Source organism: Perca flavescens, chromosome 6 (assembly GCF_004354835.1).
Source record: "Perca flavescens isolate YP-PL-M2 chromosome 6, PFLA_1.0, whole genome shotgun sequence".
NCBI lineage: Eukaryota > Metazoa > Chordata > Actinopteri > Perciformes > Percidae > Perca > Perca flavescens.
Genome location: NC_041336.1, coordinates 31180187 through 31200420, shown reverse-complemented (window position 1 = coordinate 31200420; position 20234 = coordinate 31180187). Strand labels below are relative to the sequence as shown.

The window sequence follows — 20234 nt, the reverse complement described above, 5'->3', positions numbered from 1 at the left end:
GTACTACGGTTTATTTGCCAAATCCAAAATATGTCTCTATCTTAATCAACCAACGGCATGTGCCGATATAGTAGGAAAACATTATTTGAATATAACTGTTGACAATGGACGTTAAAAAAAATATATACATATGTCTCCACCACAGAGACATATTGTATGTTAAGGCAAGAGGACCCTCCAAAATGTAGATTTCAGTGGATGTGACATGTAAACCAGTCCTCAAGTCCTATTGTGTTTGCTTACTAAGGTCATCATTGACAGCCAAATCAGTCTGTCTTTAAGATGGGCTGTTCTTGAGGGTACAAGATTGAGAACAGAAGCTGCAATGCATCATAGTATGCCCTGTGGGCTAGGTAGGCTCTATGAGCAGAAAGACAGCAGATTTTGTTATTGACTACATCAAAGTGAAAGTGATTGTGGACTCAATAGACCACAAAGAGTCTGAAATTAAGAAATCAGATATTAAGCTTCCTTCAAACAGCTGATAACCCACTTCAAACTATTTAAGTCGTCTGGGTTTCAGTGGAGAGCTTTGGAGCTCCATGATGGTCTAAATCAGGGGTGTCAAACATACGGCCCGTGGGCCAGAACCGGCCCGCCGAAGGGTCCAATCAGGCCCACTGGATGACTTTGCATGAGAAAGTGTGAAAATGGCAGAGAAGTAATTCATTTCAATTCCAAATTTACCACTTTAATCTCAGAGAATATCCAAGTTATGTTTACTGTTAATCTTAGAAATTATGAGTTTTTTCTCAGAATATTACCCCTCTTTCCCGGGTCTGTAACATTATTTCTTTTCATACAGTGGCATTAGAACGCTATCATAGCAGAGGCAACTTGCACTTGCCAACATCACACTGACAAGAATCTCTGTGACAGATAAAGTTTCTGATTTGTCTGGACTGGTTTACTGGTCTGGCCCAATTGAGATGAAATTAGGGGTATGTGGCCCTTGAACTAAAATGAGTTTGACACCCCTGATCTAAATACTGTTTCAGAAGCACTTTCAGTTGAAAAATAAGTTAATGAATATCAGCACATACTAGCTATAGGCAGCTTCTAAACAGCCTTCAAAACCAATATTAGTCAAACGCTATTTTATTCTAGTCTAGTGATCATATTTTGTCTACATACTAAGTGAATCATTTTGTGTAATCCCAAGCAAATGAGTGACAGTGTGTCAATTATTGCACACTCCAATCCAGGGCATGTCCACATAGCTGAGTGCATAACATGCGGCAATAGTGGCATTTGTGCATTAAACAAGTGTGCAAGAAATTTGTTGTCAATACAAGGTTTAAAATAGGGTGGTATGTTGTCATTTGAATAGAGAAACCTTTGGTATGAGTATGTCAGACTCTGTTCTTTTCTGTTTTGCATACAAGGTGCCTGTTGGGACTATTCATTCTGTCTGTTCTTATTGTTCTTATTTACGTTGTTACGATCATAATGTAACAAGGTAATTGTTCCGAATAGATGCATAACCTTGTTTGGGAATTAACGTTGTGGTGGAGCAGTGCCTCTGTGAAGCTCACACTCGCACTGTGTATATCGTATCTTACTGTATATGCTCCATTATAACCTGTTACTCTTTACATTGTTAGATATACAAATCTTCTATTAGGGCTGGGGGAAACGCAGCATGAATGTCTTATTTGAATTCTAAATGTGTGATAGACTGAGCTTTCTGAAAAAAGCACACTGAATTCAGATGTCTAAAGTGATTACTTGTTGGACAACTCAAATTACATCTGAATGTAAAAAGTGCAGTGTTTATGAGAACATTAATACATCATCCCAGTAATAATTTTGATTTGGAACACTGATTGCTAACATGATCGCCTGCACCAACCTGAGAAAATACCAATAGTAGTACACATATCAAGTTGATGTCAGAAGTCACCCATATTTGCTATTTATGGTGTTTTTTTATGAATAATGGGGACTCCAATATCTATCTAAGATACGACACTAATGTAATGTACCCCAGGCAATAAGGCTACAGAGGGTACTGTAATGTACACCTGGAGCACCATATAATGTTCAGCTGGGTTACTAGGGGTTTATTAACTCTGATAATAAGGGAGCAGCACCTTATATACCACTGGATGCCTTATTGCCAGGGGTATATAATGTGGGTCCCATGTACACATAATGTAATCTAGGCCAGTGGTTCACAAAGTGGAGTCCGGGGATCCCCAGGGGTCCTTGAGGTAGTTTCAGGAGATACTTTATTTCACTACAATTGCATCCATAAGTAATGATAGAATGTATGACTATTTTGGGTATGGGTTTCATATTTCTGTAATAAAACATCTAAAAGCAAAAATCCTATTAGATGGGGGACCCTGGGACAAAATCTTATCAAATGGTCGTCCGTTTCTAATTTTTGTCAGTTTAGGGTACCTTGAAATGGAGAACCACTGCTCCAGGCAATAAGGCTGCTAAGGGTACATAATGTACCCCTGGTAGCTTTGCCCACATTATGCAAGATCCTACCCATGCGTCATGTACCTCTAACAGTCGTACATGCTGTACATTATATGGTGCTCCAGGAGTGGCAAGGGGTATATAAACCCTGACAATAAGGCAGCTCAGCACCTAATTGCCTTATTGCCAGGTGTATATTATGTGGATCCTGCATACACATTTACTGCCCAAAACAATAAGGTTATCAGGGGTATATTATCTACCCTTGGAGCACGACATAATGTAGCCTTATTGCCCAGGGTACATTACCTCCAGTAGTAAGGCTGAGCACCAACTCATTTACCCCAGACAGCCTTATTACAAGGGGCACATAATCTAAAGACCCATCTACTGTACGTAGGGACAGGCATTGCAAATTATCTTAATCTATAAATGCTGTGGTGTGTGGTATTGGTCTATGCTACATACTTGTCCTTATACAATAGGACATTTAAAAAAGTCCTCCTGGCAGTCTTAATGTCAAGGGTACATGACATGTATGCAACATCCTATTTAAAAGTAGATACAATTTGGCGCCTGGGTAGCACGGTTGGTAGAGAGGGCGCCCAGGTTCGACTCCGACCTGCGGCCCTTTGCTGCATGTCATTCCCCCCTCTCTCTCCCCTTTCATTTCTTCAGCTCTCCTGTCAAAAAAAGGCCTAAAAATGCCCCAAAAAATTATCTTTAAAAATATAAAAGTAGATAAAATTATGAGAACTTTAACTGATATTGTGGTCAGGTTTGTAACAGTATTTTGGTTGTACTACCTCAATCAGAAATCTGTTTAGTTTGTTGATGTTATGCCTTGGATTGGCCTGCTACATTTGACACATTTTCTATTTAGCCTCTTCTCTTAATTCATTCTGAATCTAGTTCTGTAGTTAATTACGCAACATCGCTCTACCATTTATGCAATGTGGGCAAATACTTGCACTAGTAGAAGCTGCAAAATAATAGCTGCTTTAAATGAATTTTTCTTCCAAGAGATGTTTGCTTGTTCATGGTCACTTGTTGACTGCAAGTCATGGACACATTTTAGCAGGTAAACATTACTGTGATAAAGTAACATTAGTAACCCTGGTATTACGCGTTATTTCTTCACCCTTGCTTTCAACCGTTTGATTTACCTGCACAGCCTTGGGGTGTGTATGTGTGCTTACACTATATGTGTGTGTGCGTTCAAATGTGTGTGGTAACATATTTGAGTTTTCTGAGTGTATTCACTTAAAAAGAAAGAGGATTGTCTGACTCATCAATACAGGGTCACTGGGTAAAGCTAAAACATGGTACAATCAATACAATCAAATGTTGAAGGAAGTTGTTACTGAACTCTTCCAAGGTAAGTACTGTATAGCTCCAGAAAATTTAATTAATTTCCTCCCATGACAGCCTATTACTTTTAAGGCAAAACAACACGGGCAGAGGACTGGGTTAAGGGGTCTCGGCTCTCTTTCATCACTTAAAGTATTGGATAATAATAATTGTTCATTTGGTAATCGCCCTCAAAGATTTTAGAACATATTTTCAACTAGATGATGTCAACCTAATCAGTGCAAAATTCTGACAGTGTGACCTTACAAGATATTGAAACGGTTTTCTAATATGTTCTGAATTCATTTTCATTAAGTTTTACAAAATGGTCTGTGGCCATCATTTCATTTATGTGCAGTATTTACACTGGTTTACCACATACTACACACTACAATACAACGGTACAACGTGTGTATATTAGGCATTTAGTTATGTTCAAATTGATAGTTCAAATATTATCCCAGTATGCTATATCTTCATAAGAACTGAATTGAAATTAAAAAAAATACATCTGAATATTAAAACTAAAACATTTTTGACTGAAAAATAAGGGAACTTTTTTTTTCATTTAAAGATTTATTTTCCTAATGTACAATAATTTCTTCTTTTGTATTTTCTTTGCTGAAGAAACAAGCTTTCTCCACCTCCCACTATGATAAATGTATATGTATTTTTTTCTGTCCAGTCTACAGTATTGGGGCTCCCATCTGTTCACTGTTAGCTTTTGAGCTAACAATGGTGATAAAAAACTTAAACATGCTATACATGTCAAATATTTTTCTCTCTTATTTATTAGCTAGTCATAGGAAATAAATGGAGAGCTTATTAGCTTTTAGCTAACTGGCTTCTACAGCGCTTCTACTTCTTTAGCATATATCTTGAAGCGGACTGCTGTGTATAAAATATTTATAATTGCTATTTTGTCTGCTAATGCAACCACATTAAGTCATACAACACATCCAAGTAAATATATCCCTCATTGTACAATGCCCCACTTGTGACTCTGAAATAAATACAGATACATTCATAATGTCACGTATAAAAGGACATACTATGTTATATACATAATTATTTATTTCACAGGACATACTTATGTATTGTAATTCATTTTTTATACAGTTAAAGCTGCATTTAGCTTAAAGTAGACCTGGGTTAAAATGAGTAAAGCAGTTTAGATGTGTCTCGCAGCTGAATAAGTCTGGGTTAAGATATATATTTTGTATAGTGTCTTATAACAAGTTAGTAACTGGCCCAAGGTTTTGAGCTGGACTAAGTGAAACTGAGCTTTTATGACAGAATTGGGTCCATACTGAACACCGACAATCCAGATTTAAATATTCCTGGTGAGATTTCACTTTCATTATTTTTTTTAATGTATTTACAGTTGCCCTAAGTATTTCTCCGATGGTGCAGGCCATTATATCAGCAACTATTACTATACTAACAGTGTCAGTGTGATAGCCGGGACGTTCTAGTCAAACAACACAATCTTGTGTTGTGTTACTGCATGATTTAGAAAAGACTATATATGAGCTAAATGCCACAAATAAAAACAGTGAGAATAGTTACATTATTAGCAGAATGGAAATGGAGAGCAGAAGTGGGGAGGTGTGTGTTAGTGATGGGGCTATTGATGACATGGCTCATGCAGCAGAGCAAACCTTTGCCATACATGTGCCTGTGATCCAACTGTATATTACTGCCAGCACTCCAAATGTTTTATTAAACTGCTCTTAGTGTTCCCATTCCCTCAGGAGTGTCAGGAAAAAAATCATAAAAAACAGTTCAATAGTTTTGGGGAAGTTTTAGATCATTTTAGATTACAATAGAAAAAAAACATTTCTGGAGTTTTTCTTGAGGTCATTTGAGATGGTGGTTAAAGTCTAGCTTGGATCCATGGTGACAGCAGAATTCCTCACGTTTCTTATCTCGTTGTCGCCATTGGGCCTAAGTGAATAAATGCAGAGAAACCAACCCTTATCTTACTGCATATGATATAGCACTGTCATTATAGTGTGAGTTTCCGCAAATTGGCAAACAAATAATTTCTTTAAATTATAAATCAGAACATATATTTAGCATATATTTTGTTTGATTTTGTTAGCATTTATAGATTTTTTTTTGTCATGAGACTGCCTTTCATAGCATATGTGGTTATAGTAAGAAATTCTGCTATCGTTGTAAATACAGTAACAAAGCAGAGATGAAAGTCAGAGGACGTTCTTACCTTTTCAAGTTGTGCATTCTGTTTGGACTTGTAGAGGAACTCTCCCACAGCTACGAATATGGAGAGGACAAGTCCAGCGGCCAGGACAATGAAAATCCCTCCGATGTTCTGCACCCCGAGGGCGCTGGCCTCCTTACTTTCCTCCTCGGGACAGCCATTTCCTCTCCACCACTTCTCCTTCATCATGTGCAGCTTCCCTTCCTCCTGAAGCTGCAGTATGGCAATAGTGATCTTATCTCGGTATGGAGAGCCTGAAGGACCAAAAAAACATGAGGTCAGCGTGAGCAACCAACATGACTGAATCAGTGCCTTTATCTTATCTGAGCATGGAGGACACAGATTGACACCTTTATTAAATATTGTCTTACATTATCAGCCAAAGGGAATCAACCAAACACGTGATGAGAGCATTGTGGTGTAGAGAAAATACTTCACTTAGTTAACTAGTTAATGTGTGGTGAGCGTCTTGCGTCGTAATGCTACCGTCCATCACCCAGGTGGGTGCTACACATTGGTGGTAGAGAGTAGTGTCCCCCCCCCACTGCCGAAGGTTTTTAAGTGTCTATGGATTATTATTATTATTATTATTATTATTATTATTATTATTATTATTATTATTCTTTTATTTCTTCCTAAAGACAACAGCGTGGTTGGTGTTTTAGTTTTTACAGAGTTGGGTTGTAATGAAAATATTCTATTATATCTTAATTGTTGAGCAGAATACAAGACATCGTTCACACATTTTCAGTGGTCAAACTCTTGTTCTTTAACTGTGGAATATCTATCCAGGCTAACATGTTAGCCATGTTACCCAAATAACATTGTTCTTTGAACAGAGTATTGTTAAGAAATTGTTAATGTAAAGCTGAGGAACCACCTTAAAGACATTCTTACTATGGAATAAAATATGACCAGATTGAAGACCCTCACTTCCCCTAATTTACTTATAACCAACAAGACTGCCTTAAATTAAATAAAATTATTTATTTCAATCAAAGGAAAGGGAAGTATATGTATGATTCAATTTAGTTTTGAATGGCAAACACTCATCAAAATATCTAAACTAAACACCAGTAAGTTAGGTTCCGTGACCCTACAATAGTCAGAAGAACCTATGGTCTTGATGATTCTTAATGATGTACATGTTTTCATCTAGTATCACAGTCATATCAACCTTTTTCTATTGCTGCCTCATTAGCATCTGAAAATGACTTATAAAGCTCATTCTAGGTATGGTCCAGCTGTGTAACATTTGAGTATTGCAAAGCAATACATTGCTGATCATTTTAAAGATACGATTTCCAGTATTCAGGCAATTAACACTTGTCTATTCTGTTCAATGCAGCTTTTACAGTTTGTGTTCCAGAGTCTCTAGTAAACTGAAATATTTCTCAGAAGATATTTAAAAACAAACACTGTATAAATCATGTGAGTTTCTCCCAGTGCAGACAGGGGCATCAATTCAATACCAGAATTGTATAAAAGCATTTCATTTGACAGACTGTAGCTGGAGACTTTATCTGGCTTAGCCTTGTTTTAGTTTTTTTCCAGACAACATTCCGGTATGGAAGAAAAACACGCTCTGGTTTATTGGCATTTCTTTAAACCAAACACAGTCATCGGATCAACAGAGCTACGGTGCCACTGCAAACTAGCCTCGGGAAGGAACTTTTTTTTTGTTTTGGTGGAACGTGTACATTGTGCAACAGAAAACTCAGATTGGACAGATAGTCTAGCTAGCTGTCTGGATTTACCCTGCAGAGATCTGAGGAGCAGTTTACCATAGTCCTCATAAATCCACCAGAGTTTAGAATGCCAACACAAAGAAAGAGGAAGGTATCCGGCCGAAAAGAGGAACATCCTGGAAGCGGAACGTCGTGGATATAGACTACCTGGGTTGTGACTGACATATGTGGATGGTGATGGTGCAGTGGATACGACACATGGCTTTGGTGTGGGAGACCTGGGTTTGATTCACACTGTGATACATCAAGCAATGTTTCCCTGAGCAAGACACTTAACCTATTGTTGCTGTAACCTCTGACATATATAGCAATTATAAGTTTCTTTGGATAAAAGCGTCAGCTAAATGACATGTAATGTAATATGTACTTTGGAAAGGTTATTTTACAATAACTTTGAATGCACCGTGAGGCTACCAGTTTCAAGTGAACGTACCGTCTATGTTGTTTTTCCAACAATGGCAGCTGCACACTGCTTAACGTCCCGCTGTTGGATCCTTTACAGTGAAATACAGTCACACTTTACACCGTTTAGCTGTCAGCATTTTAACCGTGTTTAATCCAGCTGCTAGCTAACGGTAGGCTAACGTTAGCTGCTGTCGAGTGTAGTGTTAACTAGTGTAAGGTGCAGCAATGCTTCTGTTGCCTCTAACGTTGCTATTCGGTCCGGTAGATACCGGTCGTTAAGGCACCAGTGCCGTATTAGCACCAGTTCTCGGTACCCAACCCTACTCAAGAAGACCCAGGTAAAGTTCCCGTGTCTTGCTTCTCAACAACGGAACAAAGCAAAATGAGCCGCATTATCATGGGGAGAGCAAGAATCGGATGGAAAAACTCATGTTTTCATTCTTATTTTTCTACTCTTATGGATCAGATTTGCTGCTTTTTTATTCCATGCTTTGGTTTTAAAGCCTCCTCGGTCCTACTTCTGGAAAGCACTCTGTGCACCTTCATTTCTACTTTGCTGTGTATTGGTGTATTTCAATTGAAACCCCATTATATTTCAATTAGCATTCGGTACATTCCAGTATATTTCATTGCACATGTTTAACAATGTAAAATATTAATGCTAATGTATAGCATTACCATCTCATTGTCCCCACAGGCCCAACAACATTAAACTGATACACCTGAAATACATCTGTGGGGCTCATTCTACATCTATTGCCATGGTTAATCTGTGCTAATGTTTGCACTGTGCGTTGTTACCTTGGCTTAATAAGTTATTGTACCCAAAGAAAGACTTGAAATGTTCCCTTCTGTCCATGTGGAATGTCTGCAGAGCGCACAATGAACCCCCCACCGCCATTCTCCACTCAGGTAAAGCACTCCAGCACCTTCCCCTGCTCTGCTGATCAAAACCAGCCACATGTCAAGATCCCTGATTAAACCTGAAGCGTGAAGCCTTGCCTGCCAGTCCCAGTCTTCTGCAGTACAGCCAATACACTGCAATCAGGATGTCAATGCAGCTTGAATTATTAAAAAAATAATCTAATAACACCTATTATTGTAAACACTTAGAATGAACTCTCTGAGGAACACAGGGGGCAAAACATGTTTGGATGAGAAAACATTATCAATTGGCTAGCTCCAGTGGAGTAGCGATCTCTGTGATTAGTAGTTAGTATGCAGAGCCAGTTTGGAAACAGTATTATGTAGTGGCCCCAAAAGACCCGAAACAGTGACAATGATCAGCCCCCTACTGAAGTGGAGCTCTGAGCCGCGGCCCTCAGCCTCGTAGCGGCGTGGCTGCAGTCACAAGGCTGTGTTCACACTCTAACATCTCTTCTGTCCTTCATCTCTGCCCAAGGGTTTCTGCTATGTGACTATTTATTTCAGAACAAGCCGGCCAACATGCTTCAAAAGCATCTATTACCATGGTGATGGCGAATGTGAATCGCACTCCGGTCCTAGTTATTCATTGTCATCTACAGTAGATAGATCCCCTTCAGCTCCGGAGTTGAACAACAAGCCAAGTGTGTCACATAAATCACTTGCTACGACAAAGAAACAAGCATTTTTGAAACTGGGCCAGTTTTGCCTGATCAAAACAAATGGAAAGACCTCAGTAATATCATAAACTACTGTAGATGAACATGAGCATCGTGTCACACAGTCAAGACCTGTGCTGCACTGTCACTGTGCCACGTTTTTGGCAAGTGTCATAAACCACATTGGCATGATCATGGAATGGGTCCGATGCCTACTGACCCACTGAGTTGAAAATTGAGAAACTGTGTTTCCTTTAGATGGGTTTTTATATTAGAGTTGTAAAATATACTGCACACCATCAGATCCTCCACCATTTTCATACAAAGAACCAGGTGGCATTAGGAAGCTGGCCTCGGCTGTAAAACTTTAATGCTCCATAAACACAACAGGCCTTTATACTCAGTTGCAAATAACTGATAGGTTTGTCTAGTCATGAGGCCTAAGTATGACAGTATCATATGATCGGTCCAATCCTTTGGTTCGGAGCAGGAAATGTCAAGAGCTGTTCGTGCTTCTTCAATAAGTCAATGCCCATCTCTCTCGTTTTCTTCTCCTGAAACTTACATGGCTTCGTCACATCCACTACGCATTATTTATGGTACATCATACCAACGTCCTCAATTCACTCTAGTACATCCAGAACTCACTCACTCGCTAATGGATTTAATTCAAAGTGCTTTCCATAGTCAGACTTCGTTTGCCCTCGCTGGTCAACTAAAGCCTGGCATCCGGCATGTGGCTCACGTGCAGGATGTCAGTCCCCTTCCGCTCCACGTGTGTTGCTGTTCTCAATATCCCTTCCAAAGGATTTTGAGAATGGCGGCAACAACAACAAGATGGCAAGTTTCGAAGAAAATTTTGATTGTGCAATAAGGCAGGCCTGCTTGGTTCTTTCGGCAAATGATTGTGAAGATTTTCAAAGAATACATTTACAGCATTTAATCTCTAACTGGCACGCTGTGGACTAAGTACACACTGGTAAGAGCAAATTACGTTTAACCATGTATCCAGACATTTTATATAGCTCACTTTACTGTATTGTGTGAAAAGTTAAATTAATTTAATATTTGATGTGGCGTTTTCCTTTGCGAGGTGCAAACTGCTGTTCTGCGGGTCCTTGAACAAGTATCACATTCCTGCTAGTAGAAATATTTACTTAAAAAAGGCAACAATATTGTACACCTCCATATTTGGAACATTTCCTGACGACTTGTATCCAATCACATAGATGGTGCTGAATTGTCATGCAGATTTAGGGTACATGAGTTGGTTTATAATTGTTCTTTTCATGGTTTTATATGTAACAATCTAAAATGTCATATGTACGGATTTCCTTCAAGTTGTATTGTTTGTACTACTATTTCCCTTTTTCAGTTTTTCAATGATTTTTGCTCTGGCAGGATCTAAGTGTTGCTGCATTATACAGGAACGTTGTGGAAAATGCTGGCTAGATATAATGAAGAGTTCATTTGTAAAAAAACAGAAAAAGGCCATTTTAAAAATGGATAAAGCAACACAACAGATGATTGATATTCCCTTGAGTGCACAATAAGAAAAAGACGATTTCTTATCAAAACAAACCAACATCAGTTTGATTGATATTCCCTTGGATTGGACACAACGAAATTAGGATTTATTAAAACAAACAACTCAAATCTTGACGCTTTGTCACAGCCCTCAGCATTTGATACCGACCCACAAGGAATCTTCAAACAACACAGGACTTTCACCCAGGAGACTGCGGCTCGTGTCCTGTCCTATCCACTTTAGTTACGTTACGAACATACTTATTTTAACCCCACCCACAATGTTTTCCTAACCCTTACTAAGTGGCTTTGTTGTCCTAAACGCAACCACATAGTTTTGTTTGAATTGAGTCTAGGCTCGCTGTTTCCCACTGTTTCTAGTTTTTATGCTAAGCTAGCTAACTAGCTGCTGGCTGTTAACTTCATATTTACCATACAGACATGAGAGTGCTATCAATCTTCTCATGTACTATCGGCATCAGGGGCGTAGCACAAAATTCTGGGCCCAGTAGAAAGGCATTCTCTATGGGCCCCTCCCCACATCCACAACCATTCATTCTAGTATATTTTTATCCTAGAATAGAACCCCCCCAGAATCATATAAAATCTCCTTCCTTCCTTTTCAAGTAGTGTAAAACATGTCCAGAATAGTTATAAAATCAGAAACCAACTGATTCATGAAATAAGGCGTAATGCCCAAATTTGATTTCTCTACGCCATCTAAGTTTTACATCTTATCTTTATATGTTTTCTAAATTTGATTTTATAGTTGCCCTACATGTAGTATTCTCATTGAACGCCCCTTTTTTTGAGAATGAATTACTAAGCGCCAGTATATATATATATCAATCAAATCTCACTGGAAGTGAAGATCTAGTGAGATTTTTCTCCTGAGTCTGGTTGGCTGATGGATGGAGAAATGTGTTGTTATCCTTGTCAGTGCTCAACAGAATATGTTAATTTGTGAGCTGCATGTGTGCCCACAAAAGAGCTGCTTAATCCTTCAATTCAGGGAAGAGTGCAGAGCGAAGTGACAGGCCACGCTGAATCCAGAATAAAACACATAGATGTAATCTGCCAGATCAAAGCAGAGTAATAGCACACCGATCCCTGATGCATTGTCTCTCGATGAAGAAAATTCAAATGTGCTGCAATGTCTCACACTCTGAAGACGTGTATTTTTAGCCCACCAAGTGCTGCTCTCTGTAATACATCGAAAGATTTGTTTTGCATGGAACAAACACAAAGAACAGCAAATAAATGTGTATTTCAAATGTTATTGCTCAAGGGGTTTTGATAAACTGGAAAACATCCGAGATTCTGTTTATAAATAGGCAGCCGCTCTGGATTTGAGTTTTCTCTTACTGTAACCTCGTACTTTTTTTTTTTTTTTTTTTTAAAAGATAAATGTAACACATGCGATTTGGTATATATAAGCAGTTCCCGAATTGGGGCAGTACTCATGACACATTTGATTTGATTTCTGTCCAACTGAGTGCTATTATGTTATTACCCAGTACTGATACCTTTTCATGAATGTAGATTGTCAGGAAAAAAAGGCTAGTTTCCTGCTCCAACAAGCCACGAGAAAAGGCCAAAATGTGCAGCTGATGGAAGTGCAAAATGTGGTCTAGTTTGGTTAAAAAGTAGCTGGATAAGAGCTTGGGTTTTTTGCTAGCGCCTCCAAAAGCCTCTGTCCATAAAAGGTCTCAACAGAGCTTTGCAGGTATTGGGGTACCTTTGATTAGGAGAAAGGGAAAATCAATGTGTCTCCTTTATACACTGAAGCCTGACTCTCCAATTTCTACTGATACTTTCTACAATACTACTTTTAAGTAGTTCAAAAGAATGATTTTTGTACATACTTTGTGCCCTCACGTGCCATATGTGCATGCCATGCAAGCTGCTGGTGTAGAGCACAGGCACCTTTTTTTATTCCATGTAAAGCTATGTCATGTTCCATAACTAAATCGCATAACTAAAGAAAAACATGATGACTTAAAAATCCCCAGGAATCTATTTAGAACCCACATCGACAAGTGGAAAATAATCCAAGCTTAATGTAAGTAGGAAGGCCACTTTTCGTATGCTTCCTTTTCAAAAAAATCTTTCACATGTGATTTCAGTAGACTCTTTTACACACAGATTCGCAATACTGCCCTAAAGAAGATCCGCCGGCTTTGCGTTTTTACACTGAACCAAACAATGGCAGCACAGTGTGTGATTTTAGATAGCATGACGCGTTCTGGAAGCAAAAGAGGCTTGACGTGTAACACAACGCAGTCTTGTCGCTGTCTAGTATCTGCGTGTGTGTCATGTAGTCCTGCCGTGCCGGATCTCCCTTTTACAGATGTTGATTCCGCTCTGTGACTAGCTCCGCTTCTGGTATTCCATTTCCGTACCTTTTTTTAAGAGCTGAGCAGTCATCTCAAAACATCCCCACCTTGAACATGCTGTGTGAAATGGGGCTAGTGTCTGATTGAAGAGACCCACATCCACTCCTCTAACTCCAGTTTTCATCAGAACCAGCTGAGTGTAGGGCTGTACCCGAATCTGAGTTTTTGAATTGGAATCAGATTTGGCTGCTCAATACGAAGATTCAACTAGTCATTCCTGTTTTTTTTCAAGTAGACATCTGACAATCATAAAATCCATTGGCAGGAGTTTCAATGAGGATTTCGACCACATTAACATAGTCAAATGTAGTGAAATTCAATCCGCCACGGTTTCATAATGACCGCAAAATGGGTGGCAGTCCACGCAGTCTGCCCAGGATGGGTCACCGACTCGCATTTTCCTCCGTGGCGGTGCGCCGCAACTGCTTTAGGTCGGCTTGGATAGGCTCAGGGTGAAGGGTAAGCTCTATAGCACCAAAGTATGGGGTCTAATAGCTTAAGACTCTACACATGTCTTTTCGGCTTTTCATATGTACTGTAGATATACATCTGATCTAACATATAACAGATATACATCTAATGTTTAATATTTTTGTTTATGTATGCAACTTTCACCAAGGCAAATTCCACATAAAATAAATAAACCCATTTCTGATTCTGATTCTGATGTAGTGCACCCTATATCAAATAAAGTATTTATAATTGTCTCAGATGACCGTTTGTGCCCACTAATAGACGTGATATACTGTATCAGTTTGGGAATGGTGGCAAATGTCTTTAAATGCAGTGCCATCCATAGAATCAATGTCCCTGTTGCATCTTCATTCTGTGTGCGCTCTATGTCTAATATCCTTTCTTTCTCTATCACACACATCCCAGAGTGTGCTCGGGAGGTGGTGAAAGTGGGGTGGGGGGGGTGGAGGTCACGGCGTTGGAGATCTTCCATCTCACAGCAACGCATTCTCGAACCTTCCTGTTTATGATGCGGAGCCGAACAGCCCGGCGGGCAACCGCAGAGACGACTGGAAGGAGCAGTCTTCCATCTCACAGCCTGTTTGATTAAGCGCCTAATGAAGCTAAATCTGAACCTTCCTGTTTGCCGAGCCTCCTGAGACTACAGGCAGGGCAGGGGAGCAGACAGTGGCTGCACAAGCTGTCTGTAAAACACAAACCTAAAGAGAGAGAAAGAAGGGCAACCTGAGACTCGTTCATTCCCTGCCTGGAAGGACAGCAGTCTGCTGACAAGACATTGAAATTGTCACGATGAAAAGGGAATACATTTTTTTATCTTAACTGTTTTACTTTTTGTTCAGTTATAATTAGGGCTGGGTACTGAATTCAATACTTTTTAGGCACCGACCAAACTGCCTCTAAAGTATCGAGTATCGAAAAATGCCTCATCATTCAATACCCAATTTTAATACCTAAGGAGTAAATCGCATCAGCGTCAATGATGTTTGTGGTTGGCTGTCTAACGCTACACGTCTTAGAGACAAGCAGGAAAAACTCTACGTTAAGCACAGAGTCCGGGCTCACGTAGTAGGAGCTGAAAAATAAATACAAAGATTTGGGCCGTAATGTTGGAATTTCTTTTAGTTTTATAAAATTGGTATCGAAGAAGTATGGTTTAGGAACCGGTATCAAAGTCACAGTATTGGTATCGGTACCGGTATTGAATGTTTTTTGAAAACATTTGAATTGGAATTAAGTTTACATATTTTAGTTTAAATTTGTTTTGTTTTTTTGTTATTGTTGTATTTGTCCCTTTGGGTACAAATAAAGTTCTACTTGACTTGACTTGATTTTTTGAACGATACCCAGCCCTAGTTATAGTTTGGGATGGCTTGATAACATTTTCTCATTTCCGAACCACAACATGTCGATATGGACACATAACCGGTTTTCCTCTAAAATGTGTATAACCTTCCAGGTATCTAGCCTACATAGAAATATGATGCAGACATTGTCAATTGAATAAGTGTTACCAAAGAAACACATAGATACATGTTTCAATACTGCTGCTCCCTTAATATTGGACTTTTACTAATTTTCCATGCATTTTGAAAGGAATTCACTGACTTCTTGTACAGACTTCATCATCTGGTGAATGTCAACATTCACAGCAAATGTCATGGTAATCTGGCCAATATAATTCTTAAGATATTAAAATGATAGAGAGACAGACTAACCATCATGCCAATTCTTATATTTTTTGCATTCTGTTGCATGTGTCATTGGGTTATGTAGATTTAGGCTATTTAACTACTGACCCCCCAGTGGGCAAGTCATTACAAACTTGCTGGGGTAATATGTTTATAATAATAAACAGACATCTGGAATATTTCCAATTGATGGAATGGTGCAGACATAGCAAATATGGAGTCTCTCAAGAATTTGCATATTTCTTGTAGTGTTGTGACTTTGCCATCACAGGTAAATGGTGAATGGACTGCATTTCTATAGAGCTCTTATCCAAAGTGATTTACAATTTGTCTCTCATTGACCCTTGCAAACACTAACACACACACACCAATAGTTGCAAGCTACCATACAAGGCACAGGCCCAATCATTGAGAGAGGTTGGGGTTCAGTTCCTTGCTCAAGGGCACTTCAACATGTGGACAGTAGGAACCCTGCAATTAACAACAACCCTCTCCACCTGCTGAGCCACAGTCACAGGCACGTAAGGTTTCTTTCCTAAAATAGATTCCGGGCTCATAGCAACGTGCTAATATTGCAAATTATAACACAGGGGATGTTTTGTGCATCTTAAAAAGGTGGTCGATAAATCTATGTAATCCTCTTCAACAAAACCAAAAATTATAGAGAAAAATAACTACTAACTTCTCCTGATACACACAGGATCCATCTTTTCTCTAATACGGCCTTTCACATGTGTACATTTTGTCCTGAGAATTAACAGAAGTGGCCAGTAGAGGTTTTATGTAGTAAACACGCCATTAGAATGAACTATGACTAACAGCTGGGAGGTGAACTAAGTCTGTCCATTACAGAGCTGAGAGAGCTGCCAAGGGGCCGAGCGCTGAGTGCTGTGGCTCTATCAGGGCCCAAGTACTAATGCAGGCCGACACCTACTCTCTGTTCAAGTCAATGAGATATATGCTAAATGGCCTGGCTACATGGGAATACAGGCTGTATATGGTAAAGGGTACTAAAAGGGTAGGATTAGCAATTTAAATACCTTGTTCTGACTGCATGTGAATGGTCCACCAGGGAGTAATGATGCTAACACCCCTCCTTTCTTCAGTACGGACAATCTGTGTGGTGCACAAGCTGCCACAGGCGAGCTCTCACTTTCCCTTCATTCCGCTCACCCTTCCTTTCTTTCTTTTGGTGACATACACACATGCACACACATGTATAATATAAATAGATGTATACAGTCATCTAGGCATATATTCAGATACACAAAAAGCAAATGCACGCAAGCGCGCGCACACACACACACACACACACACACACACACACACACACACACACACACACACACACACTCTGTAGCCAACCTTCAAAAGGAGCTCATCAGTCAAGAAATGCAATCACCCAAAGCAAATATAGCCTACCTCCACTGTTTTCACACACAGAAAAACAGTCACTCAAATTACCTTCTGTGGCTGACCAGCAGAGCATACACAAACAGCAGCAAACAACCTTGCCAACACTCACAGTCCCAGAGGACATTTCCCTGATTTGTCAGTAGGATACAGCCACTGGATATCATCTATCCTCCATGTAGAAAGATTTCTGAAGGCTGATGCTTATGATATTTGGTTGTTGCCAATTTCCAGATCATTTCTACAGTATAAATGTGACTGTTTTCTTGTCAAAATGTGTGGGTTTTTTATAACTTCTGTTTTTTTTCTTCTAGCGGGGATCTTAGAGTACCAAATGTTAGGCTGAATTGTGGAAACATGCAGAGTATTTCCATCTGATGGAATGGGGCAGCCATAAAAACAATGTTGCTTCAATGAAGCGCTAATACATAATATGTGATACTGTCAGACAGTGGGGAATATGATAAATTTGACAACCTTAAAGCGCCTTGAAGTGAAATAAAAGGGCTAAAACTGGATAATAAAGGTACAGTAGGTAAGCCTTATAAAACTAACTTTGTCATATTTTCTGAAACTGACCCTATGTTCTAGAACTACATGAAGCAGGTAATACATACAAAAAAATCCAGCTCCTCTGGCACCACCTACAGACTGCAGTGTGATTTGCAAAAATCCACTGCTCCCTGTTCAGATGCACCAATCAGGGCCAGGGGGGTGTCTAACTGCGTGTCAACTAGTGATGGTCAAATGAAGCTTTGCGAACCAGTGTCTTTACTTTCTGAGCTCACTAGATGGCGCTCTCTGTTCAAAGAAAAAGGTTAACTGAATGGCAATTCAATGGGTTTTCAAACCCTTTGTTGAACAGACAGCCCCATCTAGTGAGCTCAGAAAGTAAAGACACTGGTTCGCGAAGCTTCATTTGACCATCACTAGTGTCAACCACTGCTCATGCGCATGCATTCATTCTCCCTTGTGGGGGGAGGGGCTTCGGAGACCGTTTTGGGTTTTAGCAGAAAGGGGGGAGGGACTGAGAAGATGTTGATGTTCAAATTTTTTGGCTAAATCCTAGATCTTCGCAATCCTACATACAGCTAGCTTAGAAATCTAGACGCACCCTAGTGGCAGCAAATGTAATTTGCAGCCAAGGCGTTCTAGGCACTCTCCGTTGGCTTGAGAGCTGGAAAAACCACACTCTGGTCAGGCCAATCACATCGTGTATAGAGTCGGTGGGCGGGGCTTATGGCTGCTGCTGCTGGGAACAGCGGTCTTCTGGAAGACTTGGAGTTCAGCTTTTCTTTGATAAAAGAACAAAGAACGGCACAGAAATCATTCTTAAAAAAGGAAGATGTGTTCGGAGTTTTGCCGAGCGGATACGGCAAAAGTTTAATCTGTCAACTAGCTCTGCTACCTTCTTCGTTGCTCTGCCTGGTTGTAGTGCTGTCCTATTACGTGCAGAGGGAATTTGAAAGACAACCGTTTATCCCGCCCTCCTCGGAATGAGCTCCGTCAATGGTGAGTTCCCACACCCAACATCTGGATGTGGGTCTGGCTTGTCAGGCTAGTTTATTGACATATCTGGCCAAAATTTCTCACGTTTGACAAGAGTCCAGGCCTTAGGACATCTACAGCCCAAAATTGACTTTTGGTCATAGCGCCTCCTGCTGGCAACAGGAAATCCACCTTACATGACAAACTTCATCCGATTTACATAAAACTTATAATGTGTGGTCTACATATGATATTGACCCACCCCCCGTAATTTAACCATGCCCATGTCCTCAGGCCATGCCCCTTTTATAGCTTTTGAACCGTTTAAGGTAGAGTCTTGTGTGAGGTGTCATTGAACTCAGCAGAGAGTTCCTTTTTAACTGGTCATGGTTTGACCCACCACCTATGCTTTAGCCACGCCCCTTTGTATAACTAATGACCCAGTTGATGTAGACTATTGTGTGAGGTATCACTGAACTCAACAAAAAGTCCCTCTTTAATTGGTGACGGTTTGCAGTGTCTGAGTGCCGCGCAAATACACGGTCACAAGGAGCGCCATCCGCCAGTAACCCTGACGCGTGCAGAGGAGCGAGGGCCCGTCCAACACTGTTTGCAGCTTTAATTTTGGTTTTGGTCTTTTTGTGGGAACAATTTAGAATAAGCCTTATCCTTTAAATGGTTGGAGGAACATTAATAAGGGATACATACAGTAACTGTACAAAGTTCTGACTCAAGCCTGAAAAACATCCACTGAGAATCAACTGAACCTACATTTACCTACATTTTTAACAATCTGAAGCAAAACCCAATGACAGCCCACTGCCTTCATTCAGGCCAGTGTAGGAAAGGTTCATGTCATATGTTGTACAGCCTGTTTACAATATGAAATAATTTGTATAAACTGCAATCAAACATCTGGAAATAAGTAAATACAGTACATGTGCAAAGATATTTTCACTGCAGGTGTTGCAGACTGTATCAGAATGCTATCAGCAATTCTGTATCAAATCAATACTATACATTGGCAACAAGATTATTAGTTTAAGTACTTTAGCTTCATCTTCTATGTCTTATAGAATGTTTCTAATATTTTCTACGTGGGTATTAAGTAAACCAGAAGCATCCTTTAAAATAATAGGACATGTCTTTCAACAAGCCAAGCATTAACACTGTAGGAACAATTTTACAATCCCCTCTCTGTGAATAAGTATAATTAGGAGCAGCCTTTTGCATCAGGTCATCATGTGAAGTTATAATTCTGCGGGTACTTAACCAGAGATTTCCTTCTCACTGCATTTATAACAGGATTATGACTTTCTGCTGCTGAGCCCTGTAATCAAATGTTGCACCTCCAAACATCCAAATTGTAATGTTCCACCCTCTTTATTCATCCCTATATTTATGTATCGCCGTTCTGCCTGCTGGAGATGGCCCAAAGGATTTTCCCTGCTAAGTGTTCCTCCACATGGGTTACCCTCAGGGATGTATTGCAGCGTAAACGCACCAGA

The 20234-nt window shown here is 39.8% G+C and overlaps 1 protein-coding gene across 1 annotated transcript in view; it reads right to left on the bottom strand.

The window, feature by feature from the left end:
- Window positions 1-20234, bottom strand: part of LOC114557378 (glutamate receptor, ionotropic, kainate 2) — a 214213-nt gene that overhangs the window by 18883 nt on the left and 175096 nt on the right. Inside the window, exon 15 of the mRNA XM_028580809.1 lies at window positions 6008-6258. Coding sequence (XP_028436610.1) covers window positions 6008-6258 — 251 coding nt within the window. The remainder of the gene's footprint in view (window positions 1-6007; window positions 6259-20234) is intronic.